The sequence below is a fragment of the Pseudopipra pipra genome, chromosome 14 (assembly GCF_036250125.1).
Source record: "Pseudopipra pipra isolate bDixPip1 chromosome 14, bDixPip1.hap1, whole genome shotgun sequence".
Lineage (NCBI taxonomy): Eukaryota > Metazoa > Chordata > Aves > Passeriformes > Pipridae > Pseudopipra > Pseudopipra pipra.
The window spans coordinates 2,288,676-2,302,892 of NC_087562.1; the positions used below are offsets into that span (position 1 = coordinate 2,288,676).

The 14,217-nt window shown below is 46.4% G+C and overlaps 1 protein-coding gene across 8 annotated transcripts in view; it reads right to left on the reverse strand.

Annotated features, from left to right (window-relative positions):
- Nucleotides 1-3,270: 3,270 nt before the first annotated feature.
- CTCF (CCCTC-binding factor) overlaps nt 3,271-14,217 on the reverse strand; it is a 31,872-nt gene continuing 20,925 nt past the window's right edge. For all 8 annotated transcript variants that reach the window (XM_064670793.1, XM_064670796.1, XM_064670795.1 and 5 more), the window contains 9 exons: nt 13,869-14,039; nt 12,896-13,029; nt 11,481-11,601; nt 10,725-10,874; nt 9,202-9,362; nt 8,596-8,778; nt 8,059-8,194; nt 6,889-7,056; nt 3,271-5,902 (listed from right to left, as the gene is read on the reverse strand). In XM_064670793.1, coding sequence (XP_064526863.1) covers nt 5,721-5,902; nt 6,889-7,056; nt 8,059-8,194; nt 8,596-8,778; nt 9,202-9,362; nt 10,725-10,874; nt 11,481-11,601; nt 12,896-13,029; nt 13,869-14,039 — 1,406 coding nt within the window. In that variant the 3' untranslated portion in view covers nt 3,271-5,720. The remainder of the gene's footprint in view (nt 5,903-6,888; nt 7,057-8,058; nt 8,195-8,595; nt 8,779-9,201; nt 9,363-10,724; nt 10,875-11,480; nt 11,602-12,895; nt 13,030-13,868; nt 14,040-14,217) is intronic.

The window sequence follows — 14,217 nt, forward strand, 5'->3', positions numbered from 1 at the left end:
CTCCCCCTCCCGGTGCCTCTTCCTGCCCCGTCAGGCGAGATTTACCGCCTGAGCAAGAGAAGCGAAATGAAAGCGACGGTGCCCACGGCCCACCGGCCCCGCCGGGAGGAGGGGGCGTCACTACCCAGCGCCCTTCTCCCCCTGCATGGCATCCCCTGGCTGAGCAGGACACCCGGCCAGAGCCTCCCAGCCTGAAGCAGTAGCATCTCCTCCCATAGTTCCAGCCTTCCAGGGTTGAGGATCCACGGCCTGTCCCAATCCCGCAGCCCCCTGAGGTGCTTCATGGGGATATATTTCTGCCTGAAGATCGCTGGTGAGTGGGGAGAGGGCAGCTCTACCCTTCACAGCACTGGGTGGTCAGCCCAGCCCCATCACCTTGCATTGGGAATCTGCAAGGGGAGTTAATAGAGATGGGTGTCAGTGCCCATGGCTGAAGGCAGGGCTTTTCCAGAGCAGAAACACCCCAGGCACCCTGCCAAAGTGACTAAATTGCTGTCCCAGAGCAAGGACAAGAAGCAGAAGCCAGGTGACTGCCTTGGAGCAACAGGACTCAGTGCATCAACCACTCCACTCTCCCAGGAAGGCTCTGGACCAGCAAAAAGCCAAAAGCACTCCAGGACAGAGCAGAAAGCTGTCCCGTGCTGTGCTGCAGGACTTCTCCAGACTCAGTATTTCCTGCTGTTGGTGCAGCTTGGCCCCACCAGAGACTCAGGACAAGGTTCTGAGGGAGCAGGCTGAGCTGCTCTCAGCCGGCAGCCCTGTGACCAGCATCCACAGGGATGGAGGGTGCCAGCTGCCTTCTCCCCCTAAATTGCCCCTTTTGACAAATGTCCAAGCTCCAGGCTGCAATCTGCCAACCAGGGACTCACTGAGTTTTCCCAGGGGTGGAATAACTCAGGAGAAGGTGGTCCCTGGAAGGGCTGGGTGACGTTGCCCTCCTGCCACGTGCACCTGGGGCCACAGCACTTCTGAAACCACCTTCTGTGAGAAGGCAGGAAGTCATCTCCCTGCAGGGATGGCGTCTTCACAGAGCCCAACCACAACACAAGGCAGCTCTTCTCAAGGACGTGGCTGGGGAGAACGTGGCTCAGGGCAAGGACCAACCTCTGCCAGCTGGGGCACCTCCTCAAGCCTCCCGAGCTATGTCAGCAGATGGATGAACATCAGGAAGGGCAAATGGTGTTCACCACCCAGTGGAGACAGCAGCCACCAGGAACAGTCCTGTCTGGTTCCATGTTTTTTCCAGGATGGGAAGAGGCCAAGCTACTGGTATCTGAACTTCTCAGAAAGGGCACCACATCCCAGTTTTGCCGTGCCAGGATATTAAGGACACAGAGAGAGCTGTCCCATTGCACCCACCAGAATGGCCCCTATCAAAGCTTAGAAGCACAAAGGAGCTCCTGGCAAGCTGCATTCCAAGCTAATTCCCCAAAATACTGGATCCCACAAGCTGGGACATTCTGAGCATCAGAATATCTACCTCAGGAGTGGGGCAGAGGAAGACATCCATGTGCACAAGTGTTCCCTGCCTCTGTGAAAGCCCAGGCACATCAGGATGTCCAGAGCAACCCACAGAGAAACCCATCCCCTGTGTCCGGCTGTGGACTCTGCTTTGTAACGTAAGAGGATTTAGTCCCTCTAACCTGGCAGAGCTCTCAACCTCTGGAAGCCAACCAAGCCTTTGGCAGGCTGCAGCAGTCACAGAGCTGGTCTCAGCCCTCTCCATCCTGACGCTGTTCTCCAGCGTGCTCCCAGGACAGCAGCCCAGGCGCCAGGGATGGCAGCCAGGCCAAGCAACTGGCAGAGGCAGTGATGTTCCTTGGCTCCATACCAGTTCTGGCTTTTCACTCACAGCCCAGGACACAGCTTTTCCAGCACTGATAAGAGCTCTGGGGTTGAGCCAGAAGTGTTCTGTCCACATTTGGGCTTTGGGTGCTGCCCTGGATGTTTCCTCAGGAGCAGGCTGGGATGTTGCTCTACATCTCTCCAGAACAGCTCCAGAAGCCTTGCAAGAGGCACACAAGCAGAGATCCCTGCCCAAGGCAGGAGCCACAGCTCAAATCAAATAAAACCCAGTCTGTGTAACAGGGCTATTGACTGAGCAAGCACAGAGAAACCAGGTCAACTGAGCAGATCACAAGGTAACATGCCAGGCTGGGGAAGAAAGGAGAATGACCACAGGGTGACAGCTCCCATCCTCAATAAACCCTTGCTGAGGTCTCTGAGGAAAGTTCAAAAAGCAGTCCACAATCAAAAAGTTACTTAGGGATCATTCCTCAGATGTTATTTCCTCAGATAAGCACAGGAGAAGCCGCTGGTCTCACCTCCCCAGGCCTGCTGCAGCCATGGGCTGTGCCAGGGAATTCAACACACCACCAGCAGATCAAAGACTACTTGGGACCAACCACCTGTAGTCTCTGGACAAATACACCTCTTGGCTCTCTTCCTCTCAGCCCACCATCACGCTGTTCACACACAGCCATCTCCTCTCAACTCCAGGAGAGCTGCAGCCCCCCTGCCTTGGGGTCACCCAGACCTGGGTACGACAGCACGACCTGCTGCACATGGAGCACTCACACAGACCAAGGGAGGTCTCTGCTAGAGCACAAGAAGCCTCCAACCTGCCCAGAACTCCAGAGTTCCACCTCCAAGCAGCTTTTCCCAGCAAACTAAAGGACTACCTTTCAGGACCAGAGATAACTGGTCACCGAGCACCTCGTGAAAACTAATCTAGCAGCTCTCGTGCTGGTTACAATTTTCTAAGTAATGTCATTTGCAGCGACTCCTGTACCAACAGTACCAGGTATTATCCTAAACCTGCAGCGTGCAGCTTCCTGACTGCCTACAGCTGGCTCCCTAAGCTGCTGTCACAGACAACTAAAAAAAATACACCACAGACACTCCACCCAAGTGCCAGTCCAGTTTTCCAGAATGCAATGGAAATGACATTCCTCTCAACTAAACCATCAGCATTTAAACTCACAGTCAAAACAAACAGAAGCAACATCTACTCCCGAGTTACTCCGAGCTCAGTTGTAAACACTGATGTTCACACTTCACATCCTCCCTCCACTACACACAGGGAATCACCCCCCCAATTCAAGGGCATGGACAGGTACCTTGTGTTCAGCACGGAGCAGAGGGAACACCTGCAGCCAGAGAGGAGCCAGTCCCTGCAGCATCCTTCTGGGAAGAGCGGCTTTTCCATCTGGAGCTGGCTGCCAGGTCACACCGTTGATGCACACAAAGAAAGCAGCCAGGGAGCACACGTGTTAATCCATTATTATTTATTAGCTGTACAGCAGTATATTCTCCTTCCCAGCTTTCAAACCCCATTACATATTTTATAACAGTATTTTTTTTTCCCCATGTTGGCTTCCTAAAATAATGAAAAATATCACACAGTACAGCTAAGTACAAAAATGCATCAACCTAGAGTCTGATAGCTAAACTGATAGCTCTCTTAAAAGCGATACATAGAAGAAAAATTTGTTTGAAATCAGCAAGACTGAGGCTCTATAAAAAGCTTACATATTTTAACATGTGACATTTTCATATACAGGCATCATTTGTATTTCACATTATTCCTTTTTTTGTCTTTATCAGAGATTCAAAAATTGTAGAATTACTGACCTATTAATAAAATTTCCTGGCCCAGGTTTTGAGGGCTGCAGTGACCCACTTATAAATCACCACTTCTGTCTTAACATAGGATTCATAAACACAAAATACAACTACAAGATAGAGCAAAGAAAATGTAGTCGTGAAATTATAACTCAAAAAGAAGGTTAATTATAAATGTTTCAAATTGGTTGGATGGTCACATCCAGAGGGCAGTGGTCAACGGCTCAGAGTCCTGATGGACATCAGTGACAAGTGGTGTCCCCTCAGGGGTCCATACTGGGACCAGTGTTATTTAGTATCTCCATTAATTACATAGATGAAGGGATCGAGTGCACCCTCAGCAAGTCTGCAGGTGACACCAAGCTGAGTGGTGCTGTTGACACTCCTGAAGGATGGGATGCCATCCAGAGGGACCTGGACAAGCCTGAGAAGTGGGCACACGGGAATCTCATGAGGCTTAACAAGACCAAGTGCCAGGTGCTGCATCTGGGTCAGGTCAACCCCCCATATCAATGCAGGCTGGGGGTGACAGATCAAGAGCAGCCCTGCTGGGAAGGACCTGGGGGTGCTGCTGGGTGAGAGGCTGGACACAGCCCAGCCACGTGCACTCACAGCCCAAAAAGCCAACCATGTCCTGGGCTGGACCAAAGGCAGCGTGGGCAGCAGGGAAAGGGAGAGGATTCTGCCCCTCTGCTCTGAGACCCCATCTGCAGCGCTGTGTGCAGCTCTGGGACCCCAGCACAGGAGGGACATGGACCTGTTGGAGCGAGTCCAGGGGAGGCCACAAACATGATTAGAGGGCTGGAGCACCTTTCCTATGAGGGAAGGCTGAGAGAGTTGGGGTTGTTCAGCCTGGAGAAGGGAAGGCTCTGGGCTGACCTAATTTGTGGTCTTCCAGTACCTGCAGGGAGCCCACAAGAGAGCTGGAGAGCATGGGTGACAGGACAAGGGGCAATGGCTTCAAACTGCCAGAGGGAAGGATTAGACTTGATATTAGGAAAGAATTCCTCCCTGTGAGGTGGTGAGGCACTGCCACAGGCTGCCCAAAGAAGCTGTGGCTGCCCCATCCCTGGAAGCATTCAAAGCCAGGTTGGACAGGGCTTGGAGGAACTGGGGATAGTGGAAGGTGTCCCTGCCCAGGGCATGGGGGGTAGAACTAGATGGACTTTAACATCCCTTCCAACCCAAGCCAGTCTATGATTCTAGGAAATACCAAGTTTTTGTGCTTCAAAACCAGATTTCATGTGTGGGTCTCTCTTGTTCTGCAAGCAATAATCTGGATACATCTCTTCTCTACGTTATCAACAGTTTTTCCAACATTTACACTCTATCAATTCTCTTCTTGCTTAGTTTGAAAGGAATTAAAATACTGGGGTCTCTTTAAACTGCATTTTTGCATACCTCTTAATTAATGGAAAAAGATTAAAATGTAAAAAAAAAAAAAAAAAGTTATTTACAAGCTTGACCATTACAGAAATGCTTTGCAGAAAGCAAAGCATATTAAGGACAGAAACCAGTTGGAGCATGCCAAAACTACCGTGTGCAGCTGACTTGGAGAACCAGAGCTAGTCAGTGGGAAAAAGCAAAAAACAAAAAAAAACCAAAAAAAAATAACCCAAAAAACATTTCAAAAGTCTAGAACCCTCCCAAGTCTGCATTTACAGTTAAAAACACTACTGAGAGAAGAGGCTCAAGGACTCTGGGAACTGGAAGGGCAAGTCCGGAGTGGTTTTCCACATACTCTAGTCAAGGCTTCCGCTTTTGTATATTAAAACTTGGTGCATGTAAACACGGCCCTTGGACCAGCTTTACAATGCAAGTTCAGAGCAAAACTAAAATCAAGCATCTCACAGGAAACCCTCAAGGACTCCAAAATATTTCCTAATGTTCCATGATCCTGTAATGCTAACATAAAACAGCAAGTTCTAGTTAAATCACATTCTAACATCGTTTTTTTTTTTTTCCCAGTATGTTTGGTAAAATGGTCTAAAATGATGCATTTCCCAAAGCCAAGAAAAAAGATAAAAGGAAAAATAGATTTGAGCCGCTTAAACACAGCCCAGGCCAGTTCAGTCAGCCAGCGTGGTCTTCCTCCATCACCGGTCCATCATGCTGAGAATCATCTCAGGGGTGAGGTCTCCATTGGGAGCTTCCACTACAGGAGGCTGAGCTTCCTCCTCTTCCTCTGCTGTTTCTGCATCAGGTTCTTTCTTCACTTCAACTATAATATTTTCAATTTCACCAGTGTGCTGGTCTTCAACCTGAATGATTGCTGCAGCTATAAGGGCAGAAAAGGGGGGGGGAAGGGGGTAAACCAGATTATTTTACTAGTTCCAGAGCTGGCCTCAAACAGCTTTTTGGTAGACTTAGTCACTTCCATGGAAAGGGAACACACATTCCCACATTAGTGGGGAGCAATTCAACCCACCTCACTCACCCAAGCATCAAGCATCTATTTCTCTGCCCCTGTATGAAGATGTGCTCCCAGTACCACAGTTCCAGTGTGCATTTGGATATTAAGACATTATTAAACCAATAGATTTTGCAGAGTAATCAACAAACCCCCCTCCGTATCAATGTATGGGCCTAAGGCAAATCTTTCAATTCTAGTGATACTAGTGACAAATTCAGCATGAAATACTTCCACAGACTAATTCTAGAAAGGACACCCTCACAGCACTGAGCAGACAGCCAAGCCACTGAGGAAGCCACCACCTCCTTAAAGGAATAAATTTACCCTTCCTGCTTTGTTCCTTTAATTTATTTACTTAGACTTTGCACAGTTACGATGTCTATTATCACAGAGAAAACTCTACAGAGTTGAAACAACACCTGCACTGGCCCCGTGCTCAGAACTAAAGGCCTGGAGCAACTTCATTTCTGGCAATACCTGCAAAAGCCTACACAGATAGGAACACCAAAGTGACTGTACTGACAGCTGCTTAATCAGGAACTGCACATCAGCAGAGACACCACAACTGGTTCCAGAAGCAGTGAACAGTTTGTAGGTCTATGAAATGAAATAATACTGAAGAAAAAATAATGTTCTTTCTTTTTGGCATGGTCTCAAGTGGCCAGGTTCCCTCATGACCGGGAAACCCTTGCAACAAATTTCAAGGTTTTTGGCAATACAGAGACAAGCACAGTTATCAACTTTTTAAATGAGCTCAACTGAAGGGATTAGATCTCCTACAAGAACTGCCAAATCCAAAGGAAAAGGTGCTCAAGCCAGCAGTGTAAGGTAGGCTGCAATTAGTGACTTACGCTGGGATTGTTTTGGTTGGGTGGCAGCTTTGCCTGGTGGTCTTCCTCTTCGTTTCTTACTGGGAGGTGGTGCAGGAGCCTCTTGCTCAACTTCTGGTTCAGCCTCAATTTCTACTGCGGTCTCCTCCTCATCTTCATTATCATCCAAATCTGGTTCAGCATTTTCCTCTGTAAGAAATGATCTCAGGTAAGTCTTCGGTTTAAACAAGAATGAAACACATCCATCTACAGCAAAGCACCATCAAATCCTCATCCAAAAGGAGACAACTCTGATAAGAAAGAAGGGAAACAAGGCCTTTGTTGAGAGGCTGGTGGCACAGACTGTTAACCTGTTACTCCCACCTTAGAGGGAACAAGTTGTCCTTCAGAAAGCAAAAGGAAACATAATTATGTTAGATTATGTGATAAAAGCTACTCTGCACATCCACAAAGGAGCTCAGAGACAACAGTAGGAGAGGAACTAAGTACACTGCTGGGCTACTCCCAGGCCCATCAGAGGAGCCACCAGTCCCTCCAAGTCCCACCTGCACCACCCACAGGGGCACAGGGTTGCAAAATGGAAGGTGGGAACCCAAATCCACGACTTCTGATGAACAAACATCTTGTCCAGGCCACTGCCAGGAGAGCCACCAGTCCCAGTGTCCAGGTGTGAAACCCACCCCGATGAGTCTCTACCAGGAGAGAGGACTATGAGTTTTTCCTTCACAAACAGCATATCTCCACCAGCATCTCCCTTGGATGCTGCCAGCCTTCCCCCACAGAAGTTGCCAAGCTAATCAGTGGTGCAGTTGTCTGGATATATCACAAGCAAGATCAAGTACCATTTCACAGCACTGTGCCACAGAACCACACAGTTTCTTTCAGGACTCTTAAAAAATTACCAATTTGCCACACAGGCAGGACAGGAATGGCACAGCTGACACAAGGGGTGTCAAACTGCTTTTTAAACCATAGTGCTCTGGAGCAGGCCTGGGACAGCAGGATCCATATTATCCCTCACAGGCAGTATATATCCCCCTGTACTTGGCCACGTACTATCATTTTTTGTTTGCCAACCAGACAAGACTCTTTCAAGTGCCAGAACAAACCTGCAGAACTGGCAAACCAACAGCTAACACATGCAGTGAATCATAGGCCTGTAATTCTCAGAAGGCACTGAGCTGTTCTTACCACTATCAGAGGAATCTTCTTTCTTAGATCGCATCTTTCTCTTTCGGCCACGTTTGCCCTTCTTTGTCTCTCCTCCATTCTCTCCTTCCCCACCATCTAGGCCAGAGCAGTTATCAGCATGTCTGGCCATTGTGTTCTACTCAGTGGAAGATTAAAAACAGAACAAAAATTAAAACACATGTAGAATTCAACATCAGACGTTCTGGGTCTGTATTTTTAAATGCATTTCTGGTAACTTAAGTCTTTTTTTTTCTTAAGCAAGATTGTTTAGGGGAAATGAGTACATTAACTTTATTAATGAAGTTGCATTTCCACACTGTTCATGATGTCAATGCTAATGTGTTGGTATTAATCCTGAATTACACCAGGTCTCTCCCCTCTCTTTTCCTCTCAGACAGAAGGGCTCTATTTAAAAGACCAGGATTGCACCTTGTACCTCACCCAGCCTTTCTGCTGGGTAAACACCCCCCTCCCCTTGGCTAAAAACCTCATTCCACCCCAACATCCCCCCAGCTCAAAGCAGTGCAATTCCCTCACCCTGCGAGTGAACGTTTTGCCGCACTTGGAACAGACAAAGGCAGCAGGGACGAAGGTGGGATCGTGGTATCGTTTGAAGTGCATGTCGAGGAGCTGCTTCTGGCGGAAGGTTTTGTCACAATGGCTACAGGCATAAGGCTTTTCTCCAGTGTGGGTCCGTTTGTGCATGACCATGTGTCGCTCCTGGCACCGACAGGCAAGACAGGGAAAAATAACTTGAGAACTCAGGCAAATGGAATCAGAAGAGCGAATTTTCAGCTACAAGGAAGCCAAAACTTTACGCTTAACATCAAGAAAAGGATGATTCTGCAGGGACGTGAGAACATCTGGACTGATGGCATATTCAGTCCTAGCTACTTCCATCCTATATGGACTCTTATCCCTTGGTCAACAGGTACATCAAGGTTGTGAAACAGAAGGTTTTCTACAGGGCAGCATCACACCAAGAAAAGGCCACTCGTACTTTCCTTCGCACCCTTCAAAAGACTTAAGACAACTAACTTGATCTTGACAGCTGGTCAAAAACTTAACAGCTATGATTTCCACCTCGTATTTTTAGCTCCTGTCCTAACTGGCTCACGGGGGGTGCCAGTCCCACCAGCTCACCTGTCTGCACGCATAATCACACTGGTCACACTTGAAGCGCTTCTCGTTCTTGTGGGACTTCTGGTGCTGGATGAGGGCATACCGCTCGTGGAACACGGCGTCGCAGTAGCGACACTTCTTGCCCTGCTCGATGTAGGAATGCTGCTTCCGCAAGTGGACACCTAGGAACGAAAAGATCGGAGAGGCTTTCAGCACCACGGCTCTCCCCAAGCAGGAAAAGCCAAGCCTAACAGCCCTTTGGTGATCTTCACTCCTGAGCTCAGCCAAAAAAAAAATCAGTGAAATGGTTAATTTATGATTCAACTGAAAACCTAAAAGACTCGTAAGTTAAACCAACTAGAACAATTTCTAGATGGAAACAGCTTGCAGAAAAACCCCACTGAGTTTTTCCACAGGACTCCAGATTTGGTTATTAGTTGCGATCTGTGCCGATTCAGGACACTCACGTTTGATAACATATGATTGGCAAAATGAAGTGTCTTGTGGACTGTTATGTTTAAGATTAACCCAAATTGCCTGGACAGAGACAGAAGCCAGGTAATTCACTGGGGGGAAAACAGGATTTTCTGCAGGATTAGAAGTGAGTGTGACGGAGCTAGAAGGCAACAGGGATACCAGCAGATAATCCTGACAGAGGTTTTAGTCACTTCTTTAAAATCCTCCAACTAAGAGCATACCACAGCTGCACGAGGTAGCTTAGGGTAGATTAAAGCATTATTAGAAGAAAAATTCTTCATAGCTAACATCAGTTTTCCTCTCTTGTTAAATCAGCTTGTTTGCTCCTGACATCATCTGACTGCCATCCTCTCAAACTGCTTCTCACTGTAGCACTTTACACTTGTCTTCACTGGAAGGGAGCCTGCCTTCCCATTACTTGGGTGATAATTCTGTTTATAGACAGAAAGTTCTGCCAAATCGTGGCTCTTTCCTTCTCCTCAGCTGCTCTGGGCACGATATTGTTTGTCACCTTCTTCTAGAACATAAGAGCTTGCCTGCTGGAATCACACTGGGTACTGCTCACTAGATCCAGACTGTCCTACTGCAAGGACTCAGGGCTTTTGTGAGTACACACTCCCCCCCTACCCTGTCTGTGGCACACAGCTCCACAGCCTGGAAAATTAAAACATTTGGTCTAATTCAAACCTTTTAACTTGATGAAAATATCTCTGCGTGACACTTAATGTGCAGGAGGTCAAGCCAAGTGATCTTCTGGCTTTTCAGACCCCAGTCCTTATGCTGTTGGAATCTCAGTCCAAGTTCAATAAATGCCTTGCATCTATGAGCCTGAAAACAGTATTGTATGCTTGGGGAAAAAAATTACTTCTTCAAATAACGGGAAGAAACTAAAAACTGTTCTAATTTGCAGCAGCTATGGTAAGCTAAAAGTGTGCATTACCAGCCCCACATGTGAAGCTGTGCTTCATGCTGTGCAGTCACCAGATGCATTGGGTTAAGAGCACTCTAATGCTGGGGAAGAGTTTTGCACCACCTTCAGCAAACAGCCACGTTTGGGGGATACGTACCCAAGTCACTCTTTCTCGCTATGACAGTATCACAGTGAGGACAGTGGAATTTGGCCACATTCTCCGTGTGCTTCTGCAAAATGTGCATCTTCATGGTACCGCTCTGAGTGAAGCGAGCGTGGCAGATGTAGCATTCATATGGCTTCTCTCCTTCAGGAGCAAGAGGAAAAAATAGCACAAGTACTTTTGTTAAAAAGAAATCTTACCAAGAAGCCCCAAATGACCTCCCAGAAACTTGCACCAGGCATCTAGACAACAGGAACTCTACAAAGAGCTCAATTTCTCTTTCTCTACAAGTTTTAGCTCCAATAAGCATCTTTCTACAAGGAAACTCGAGTTCAATCTTTTAGCAAGTTACATTATTCTTACTCTGAGAAATTCAGGCAAGACTAACATGCATGAGAAGCTTTTAAAATTACACTAAAGCATAAAACTGTAAATGGCTCTAATCTTTAACTGGAAGTGGAACACTGAAAACAGAAGAAGTTTCTTCTGTTCATACTACAAGTGCCTGTATTTTATCACCTCACAGTCAAACTGGAAATCAGAATCCTCCAAGCTCATTTCTCAGTGCAGTAATTCTATTAGGTTATGGATTTACCAGTGCTTATCAATCACGGTGCATTCTCTTCAGCTAGAGACTTCATAAAGGTTTAAGACAAAACTACAAAACCCTATTTCTTTTGCTGTTTAAGTGTCAGCACACACTGTACACAGCCTCAGCACTCTGACACTAAGGAAACATGGCATCAGTACCGGAGTGGGTCCTCATGTGCCTCTTCAGTTTGTAGGTGTCCCTGCTGGCATAGCTGCACAAGCTGCACTGGAACGGGCGCTCTCCAGTGTGAGAACGAATGTGGCGTTTCAATTTGCTAACCTGGAAGTCAAGAGCAAGACTGAAAGTCAGCACAGATGAGCAGCTCAGACTGCCAAAGGTACAAGGAATCAGTGAAGAGTTTAAGGTCGTCTATTTTTATTTTGTTACAAAACCAAACAAGCGTGTTTCAATGCCATTCTCACACTGTGCACAGCCACTAACTCCTGTTCACTTCACCTCCCAACCTCACTCCCAGCCTTGCCTGATGCTTGTTCCCACACTCACTGCAGCCTGATTTAGACTCCTGTGCTCAACTTACTGTTATCGACCATCTCAGCAGCTGAAGACACCCTAAAATTTCAAAGTATCCTGGAGATCCTTTCCTGCTTTTATTGAGAAGGTACAAACCCAGCTCAAAGGTCAGCAAGAACACCAATGGTACTGCATGTTCTACTCCAGCCTGACCACGCTGCTTAATCACCCACCTTTGCCTACAAAAAGCAGCATGACCTCATGTAAGGACCAACTTGGTTGTTCTTTCCTAATTCATACTATGAAAACCCCTGCAACACAATTTATTCAGCACTCAAACCCACAGGGACTGGAATTACAGCACGGCAGGCACCGTGTGGGTAGGAAAAAATAAAATAAAATAAAATAAAAAAAAAAAAAAAATCGAAGCCCCTGCTCAAGCTCTCCCAACTGTAACCTTCTTCCACTGCAGAAATTCCAGCTGCTCATCATCTAGCTCCAATTTCCTATCACAATATAAAAGCTGTTCTGTAAAATAGGTAATACTGCATGGAAGGGAAGCATTCAAGGAAGCTTAATGTGCCTGAGCAAATTAGACAATCACTCAATATTAGCAAAGCTGCTCTTCACCAATATTGAGGCAAAGGCTCATTAATTTTAGCTACAGACACCTTCATGGCATAAACAGATAATTTGGAGAATGCATGTTTCTAAACTGGGAGGGCAACTCTGATCGGAAATGACACCCCACTGCAGGAGGAAACGTCTGTCTCCTTCTACATGGAGCATGCTACAATTCCTGCAATCATATTAAAGGCCAAATAATTTAAGAAACAATGACAACTATTGTCTATAAAGAGGAAATGGGTATCACCTAGGATTTCTGTGCATAAGTGATCTCAAACTGCTTTCTGATTCACTGAGGAAACCCCACCATTTGCTTCGAAGAGCAGCTCTGATTTATAACATCTTTTGCTCAGAGCCTTTTAACCAAATGGCCAAAGAGGAAGGAAATGCCTGAGAACAGAGTTTATAACAGATGGTGAACAATCTTTGAAGTGCACAAGGAAGCACTCAGCACTGTAACAAGTAACTAACATACCTCCACACTGGCATAGTCACACATGGAACACTTGAAGGGTTTCTCGTGGGTATGTTTGTAGCGGCGATGCCGAACCAACTCTCCACTGGTCACAAAGGCCATGTCGCAGTCTGGGCACTTGTGAGGGCGAGTACCTAATGGTGTGCAGCAAAACAGGGAGGCAATGACATGCAGATTTAGTGACAAAAGAAAATATGGGACAGTTTTGGTTGGGTTTGTTTCTGTTTTTCTAGTGAATTAGCAACACTGCTTTCGTGTTCTGAAAGATTAGATTGGAGTAGCAAATAATTTACACAAAAGTCAGAGGGTTTGTATAAATAACAAATGGATTGAAGATCTTGGAGAACTAACATGCTTTCAGTGAGGAAACAGACTCTTTTTTGTATCACTTGGTTATTTACAAATTTGAAACCACAAAATCAGACATAGTGTAAGTACACAGAGAAAATGAGGGATATGTGGAGTTTTTTTTGGCAGAAAGGCACAAGCTTAAGTATATTCACAGTTTAATTACCTGTAGTTTCATACCAGAAACTCTGGTAAAGAACAAGACAAATGTGTTACAATTTCTAGCTATAAATTTCATTCACCCAGTTTATAATTTATTCTTTGGGGTTAGGTATTTTTGGTTATTTTTAATTCCCTCATGTTTAACTCCAGCCTCATTTTCATTGTACTTTTCTCCACGCAGCAGAGACAATACATATCTGAGAACACAAGTACTACTGCTCAAGGCAAAGAGAACATTTCTGTAACTTCAGGTAATTTGAGATCAAGCCCAGGACCAGTTTTATACCTGTGAACAGGACAAGCTCTGCAGCTGACCTGGCCAGGCAGAAAACAACTGCATCGTTTCCTCCTTTTAGCCTGTTCCGTAATAGGAATTAGAAAAACAGCAGAGACCTTCTTAAACCTATTTGTTCTAATGACAGAGCAGGTCCTACAAAAACAATGTGTGCAAAACCCAGAGTACCTGTGTGAGTGTTGAGGTGGTTCCTCAGCAACGTGACTGTCCGGAAAGCCCTGCCACAGAGATGGCACTTGTGTGGTCTTTCATCGGTGTGGCTTTTCATGTGGCGGTCCAGGTTGGAACGACGCGGACAAGTGTAACTGCACAGTTCACACTGGAATGTCTTCTTTACACCTAGTCAGGAAAGAAACCACCTTTAGCCTTTGACAGCACTGTGGTCTACCGTGTAACATCAGAGATCAGCAGGGAAAAGAAAAGATTCTTGGAGGTTTAACTACTGCAAGGAGCACCATGCAGCACTAAATCCAACTGCATTGCCTGGGGCTGATTTGGCTTCGATTTTCATTAGTAT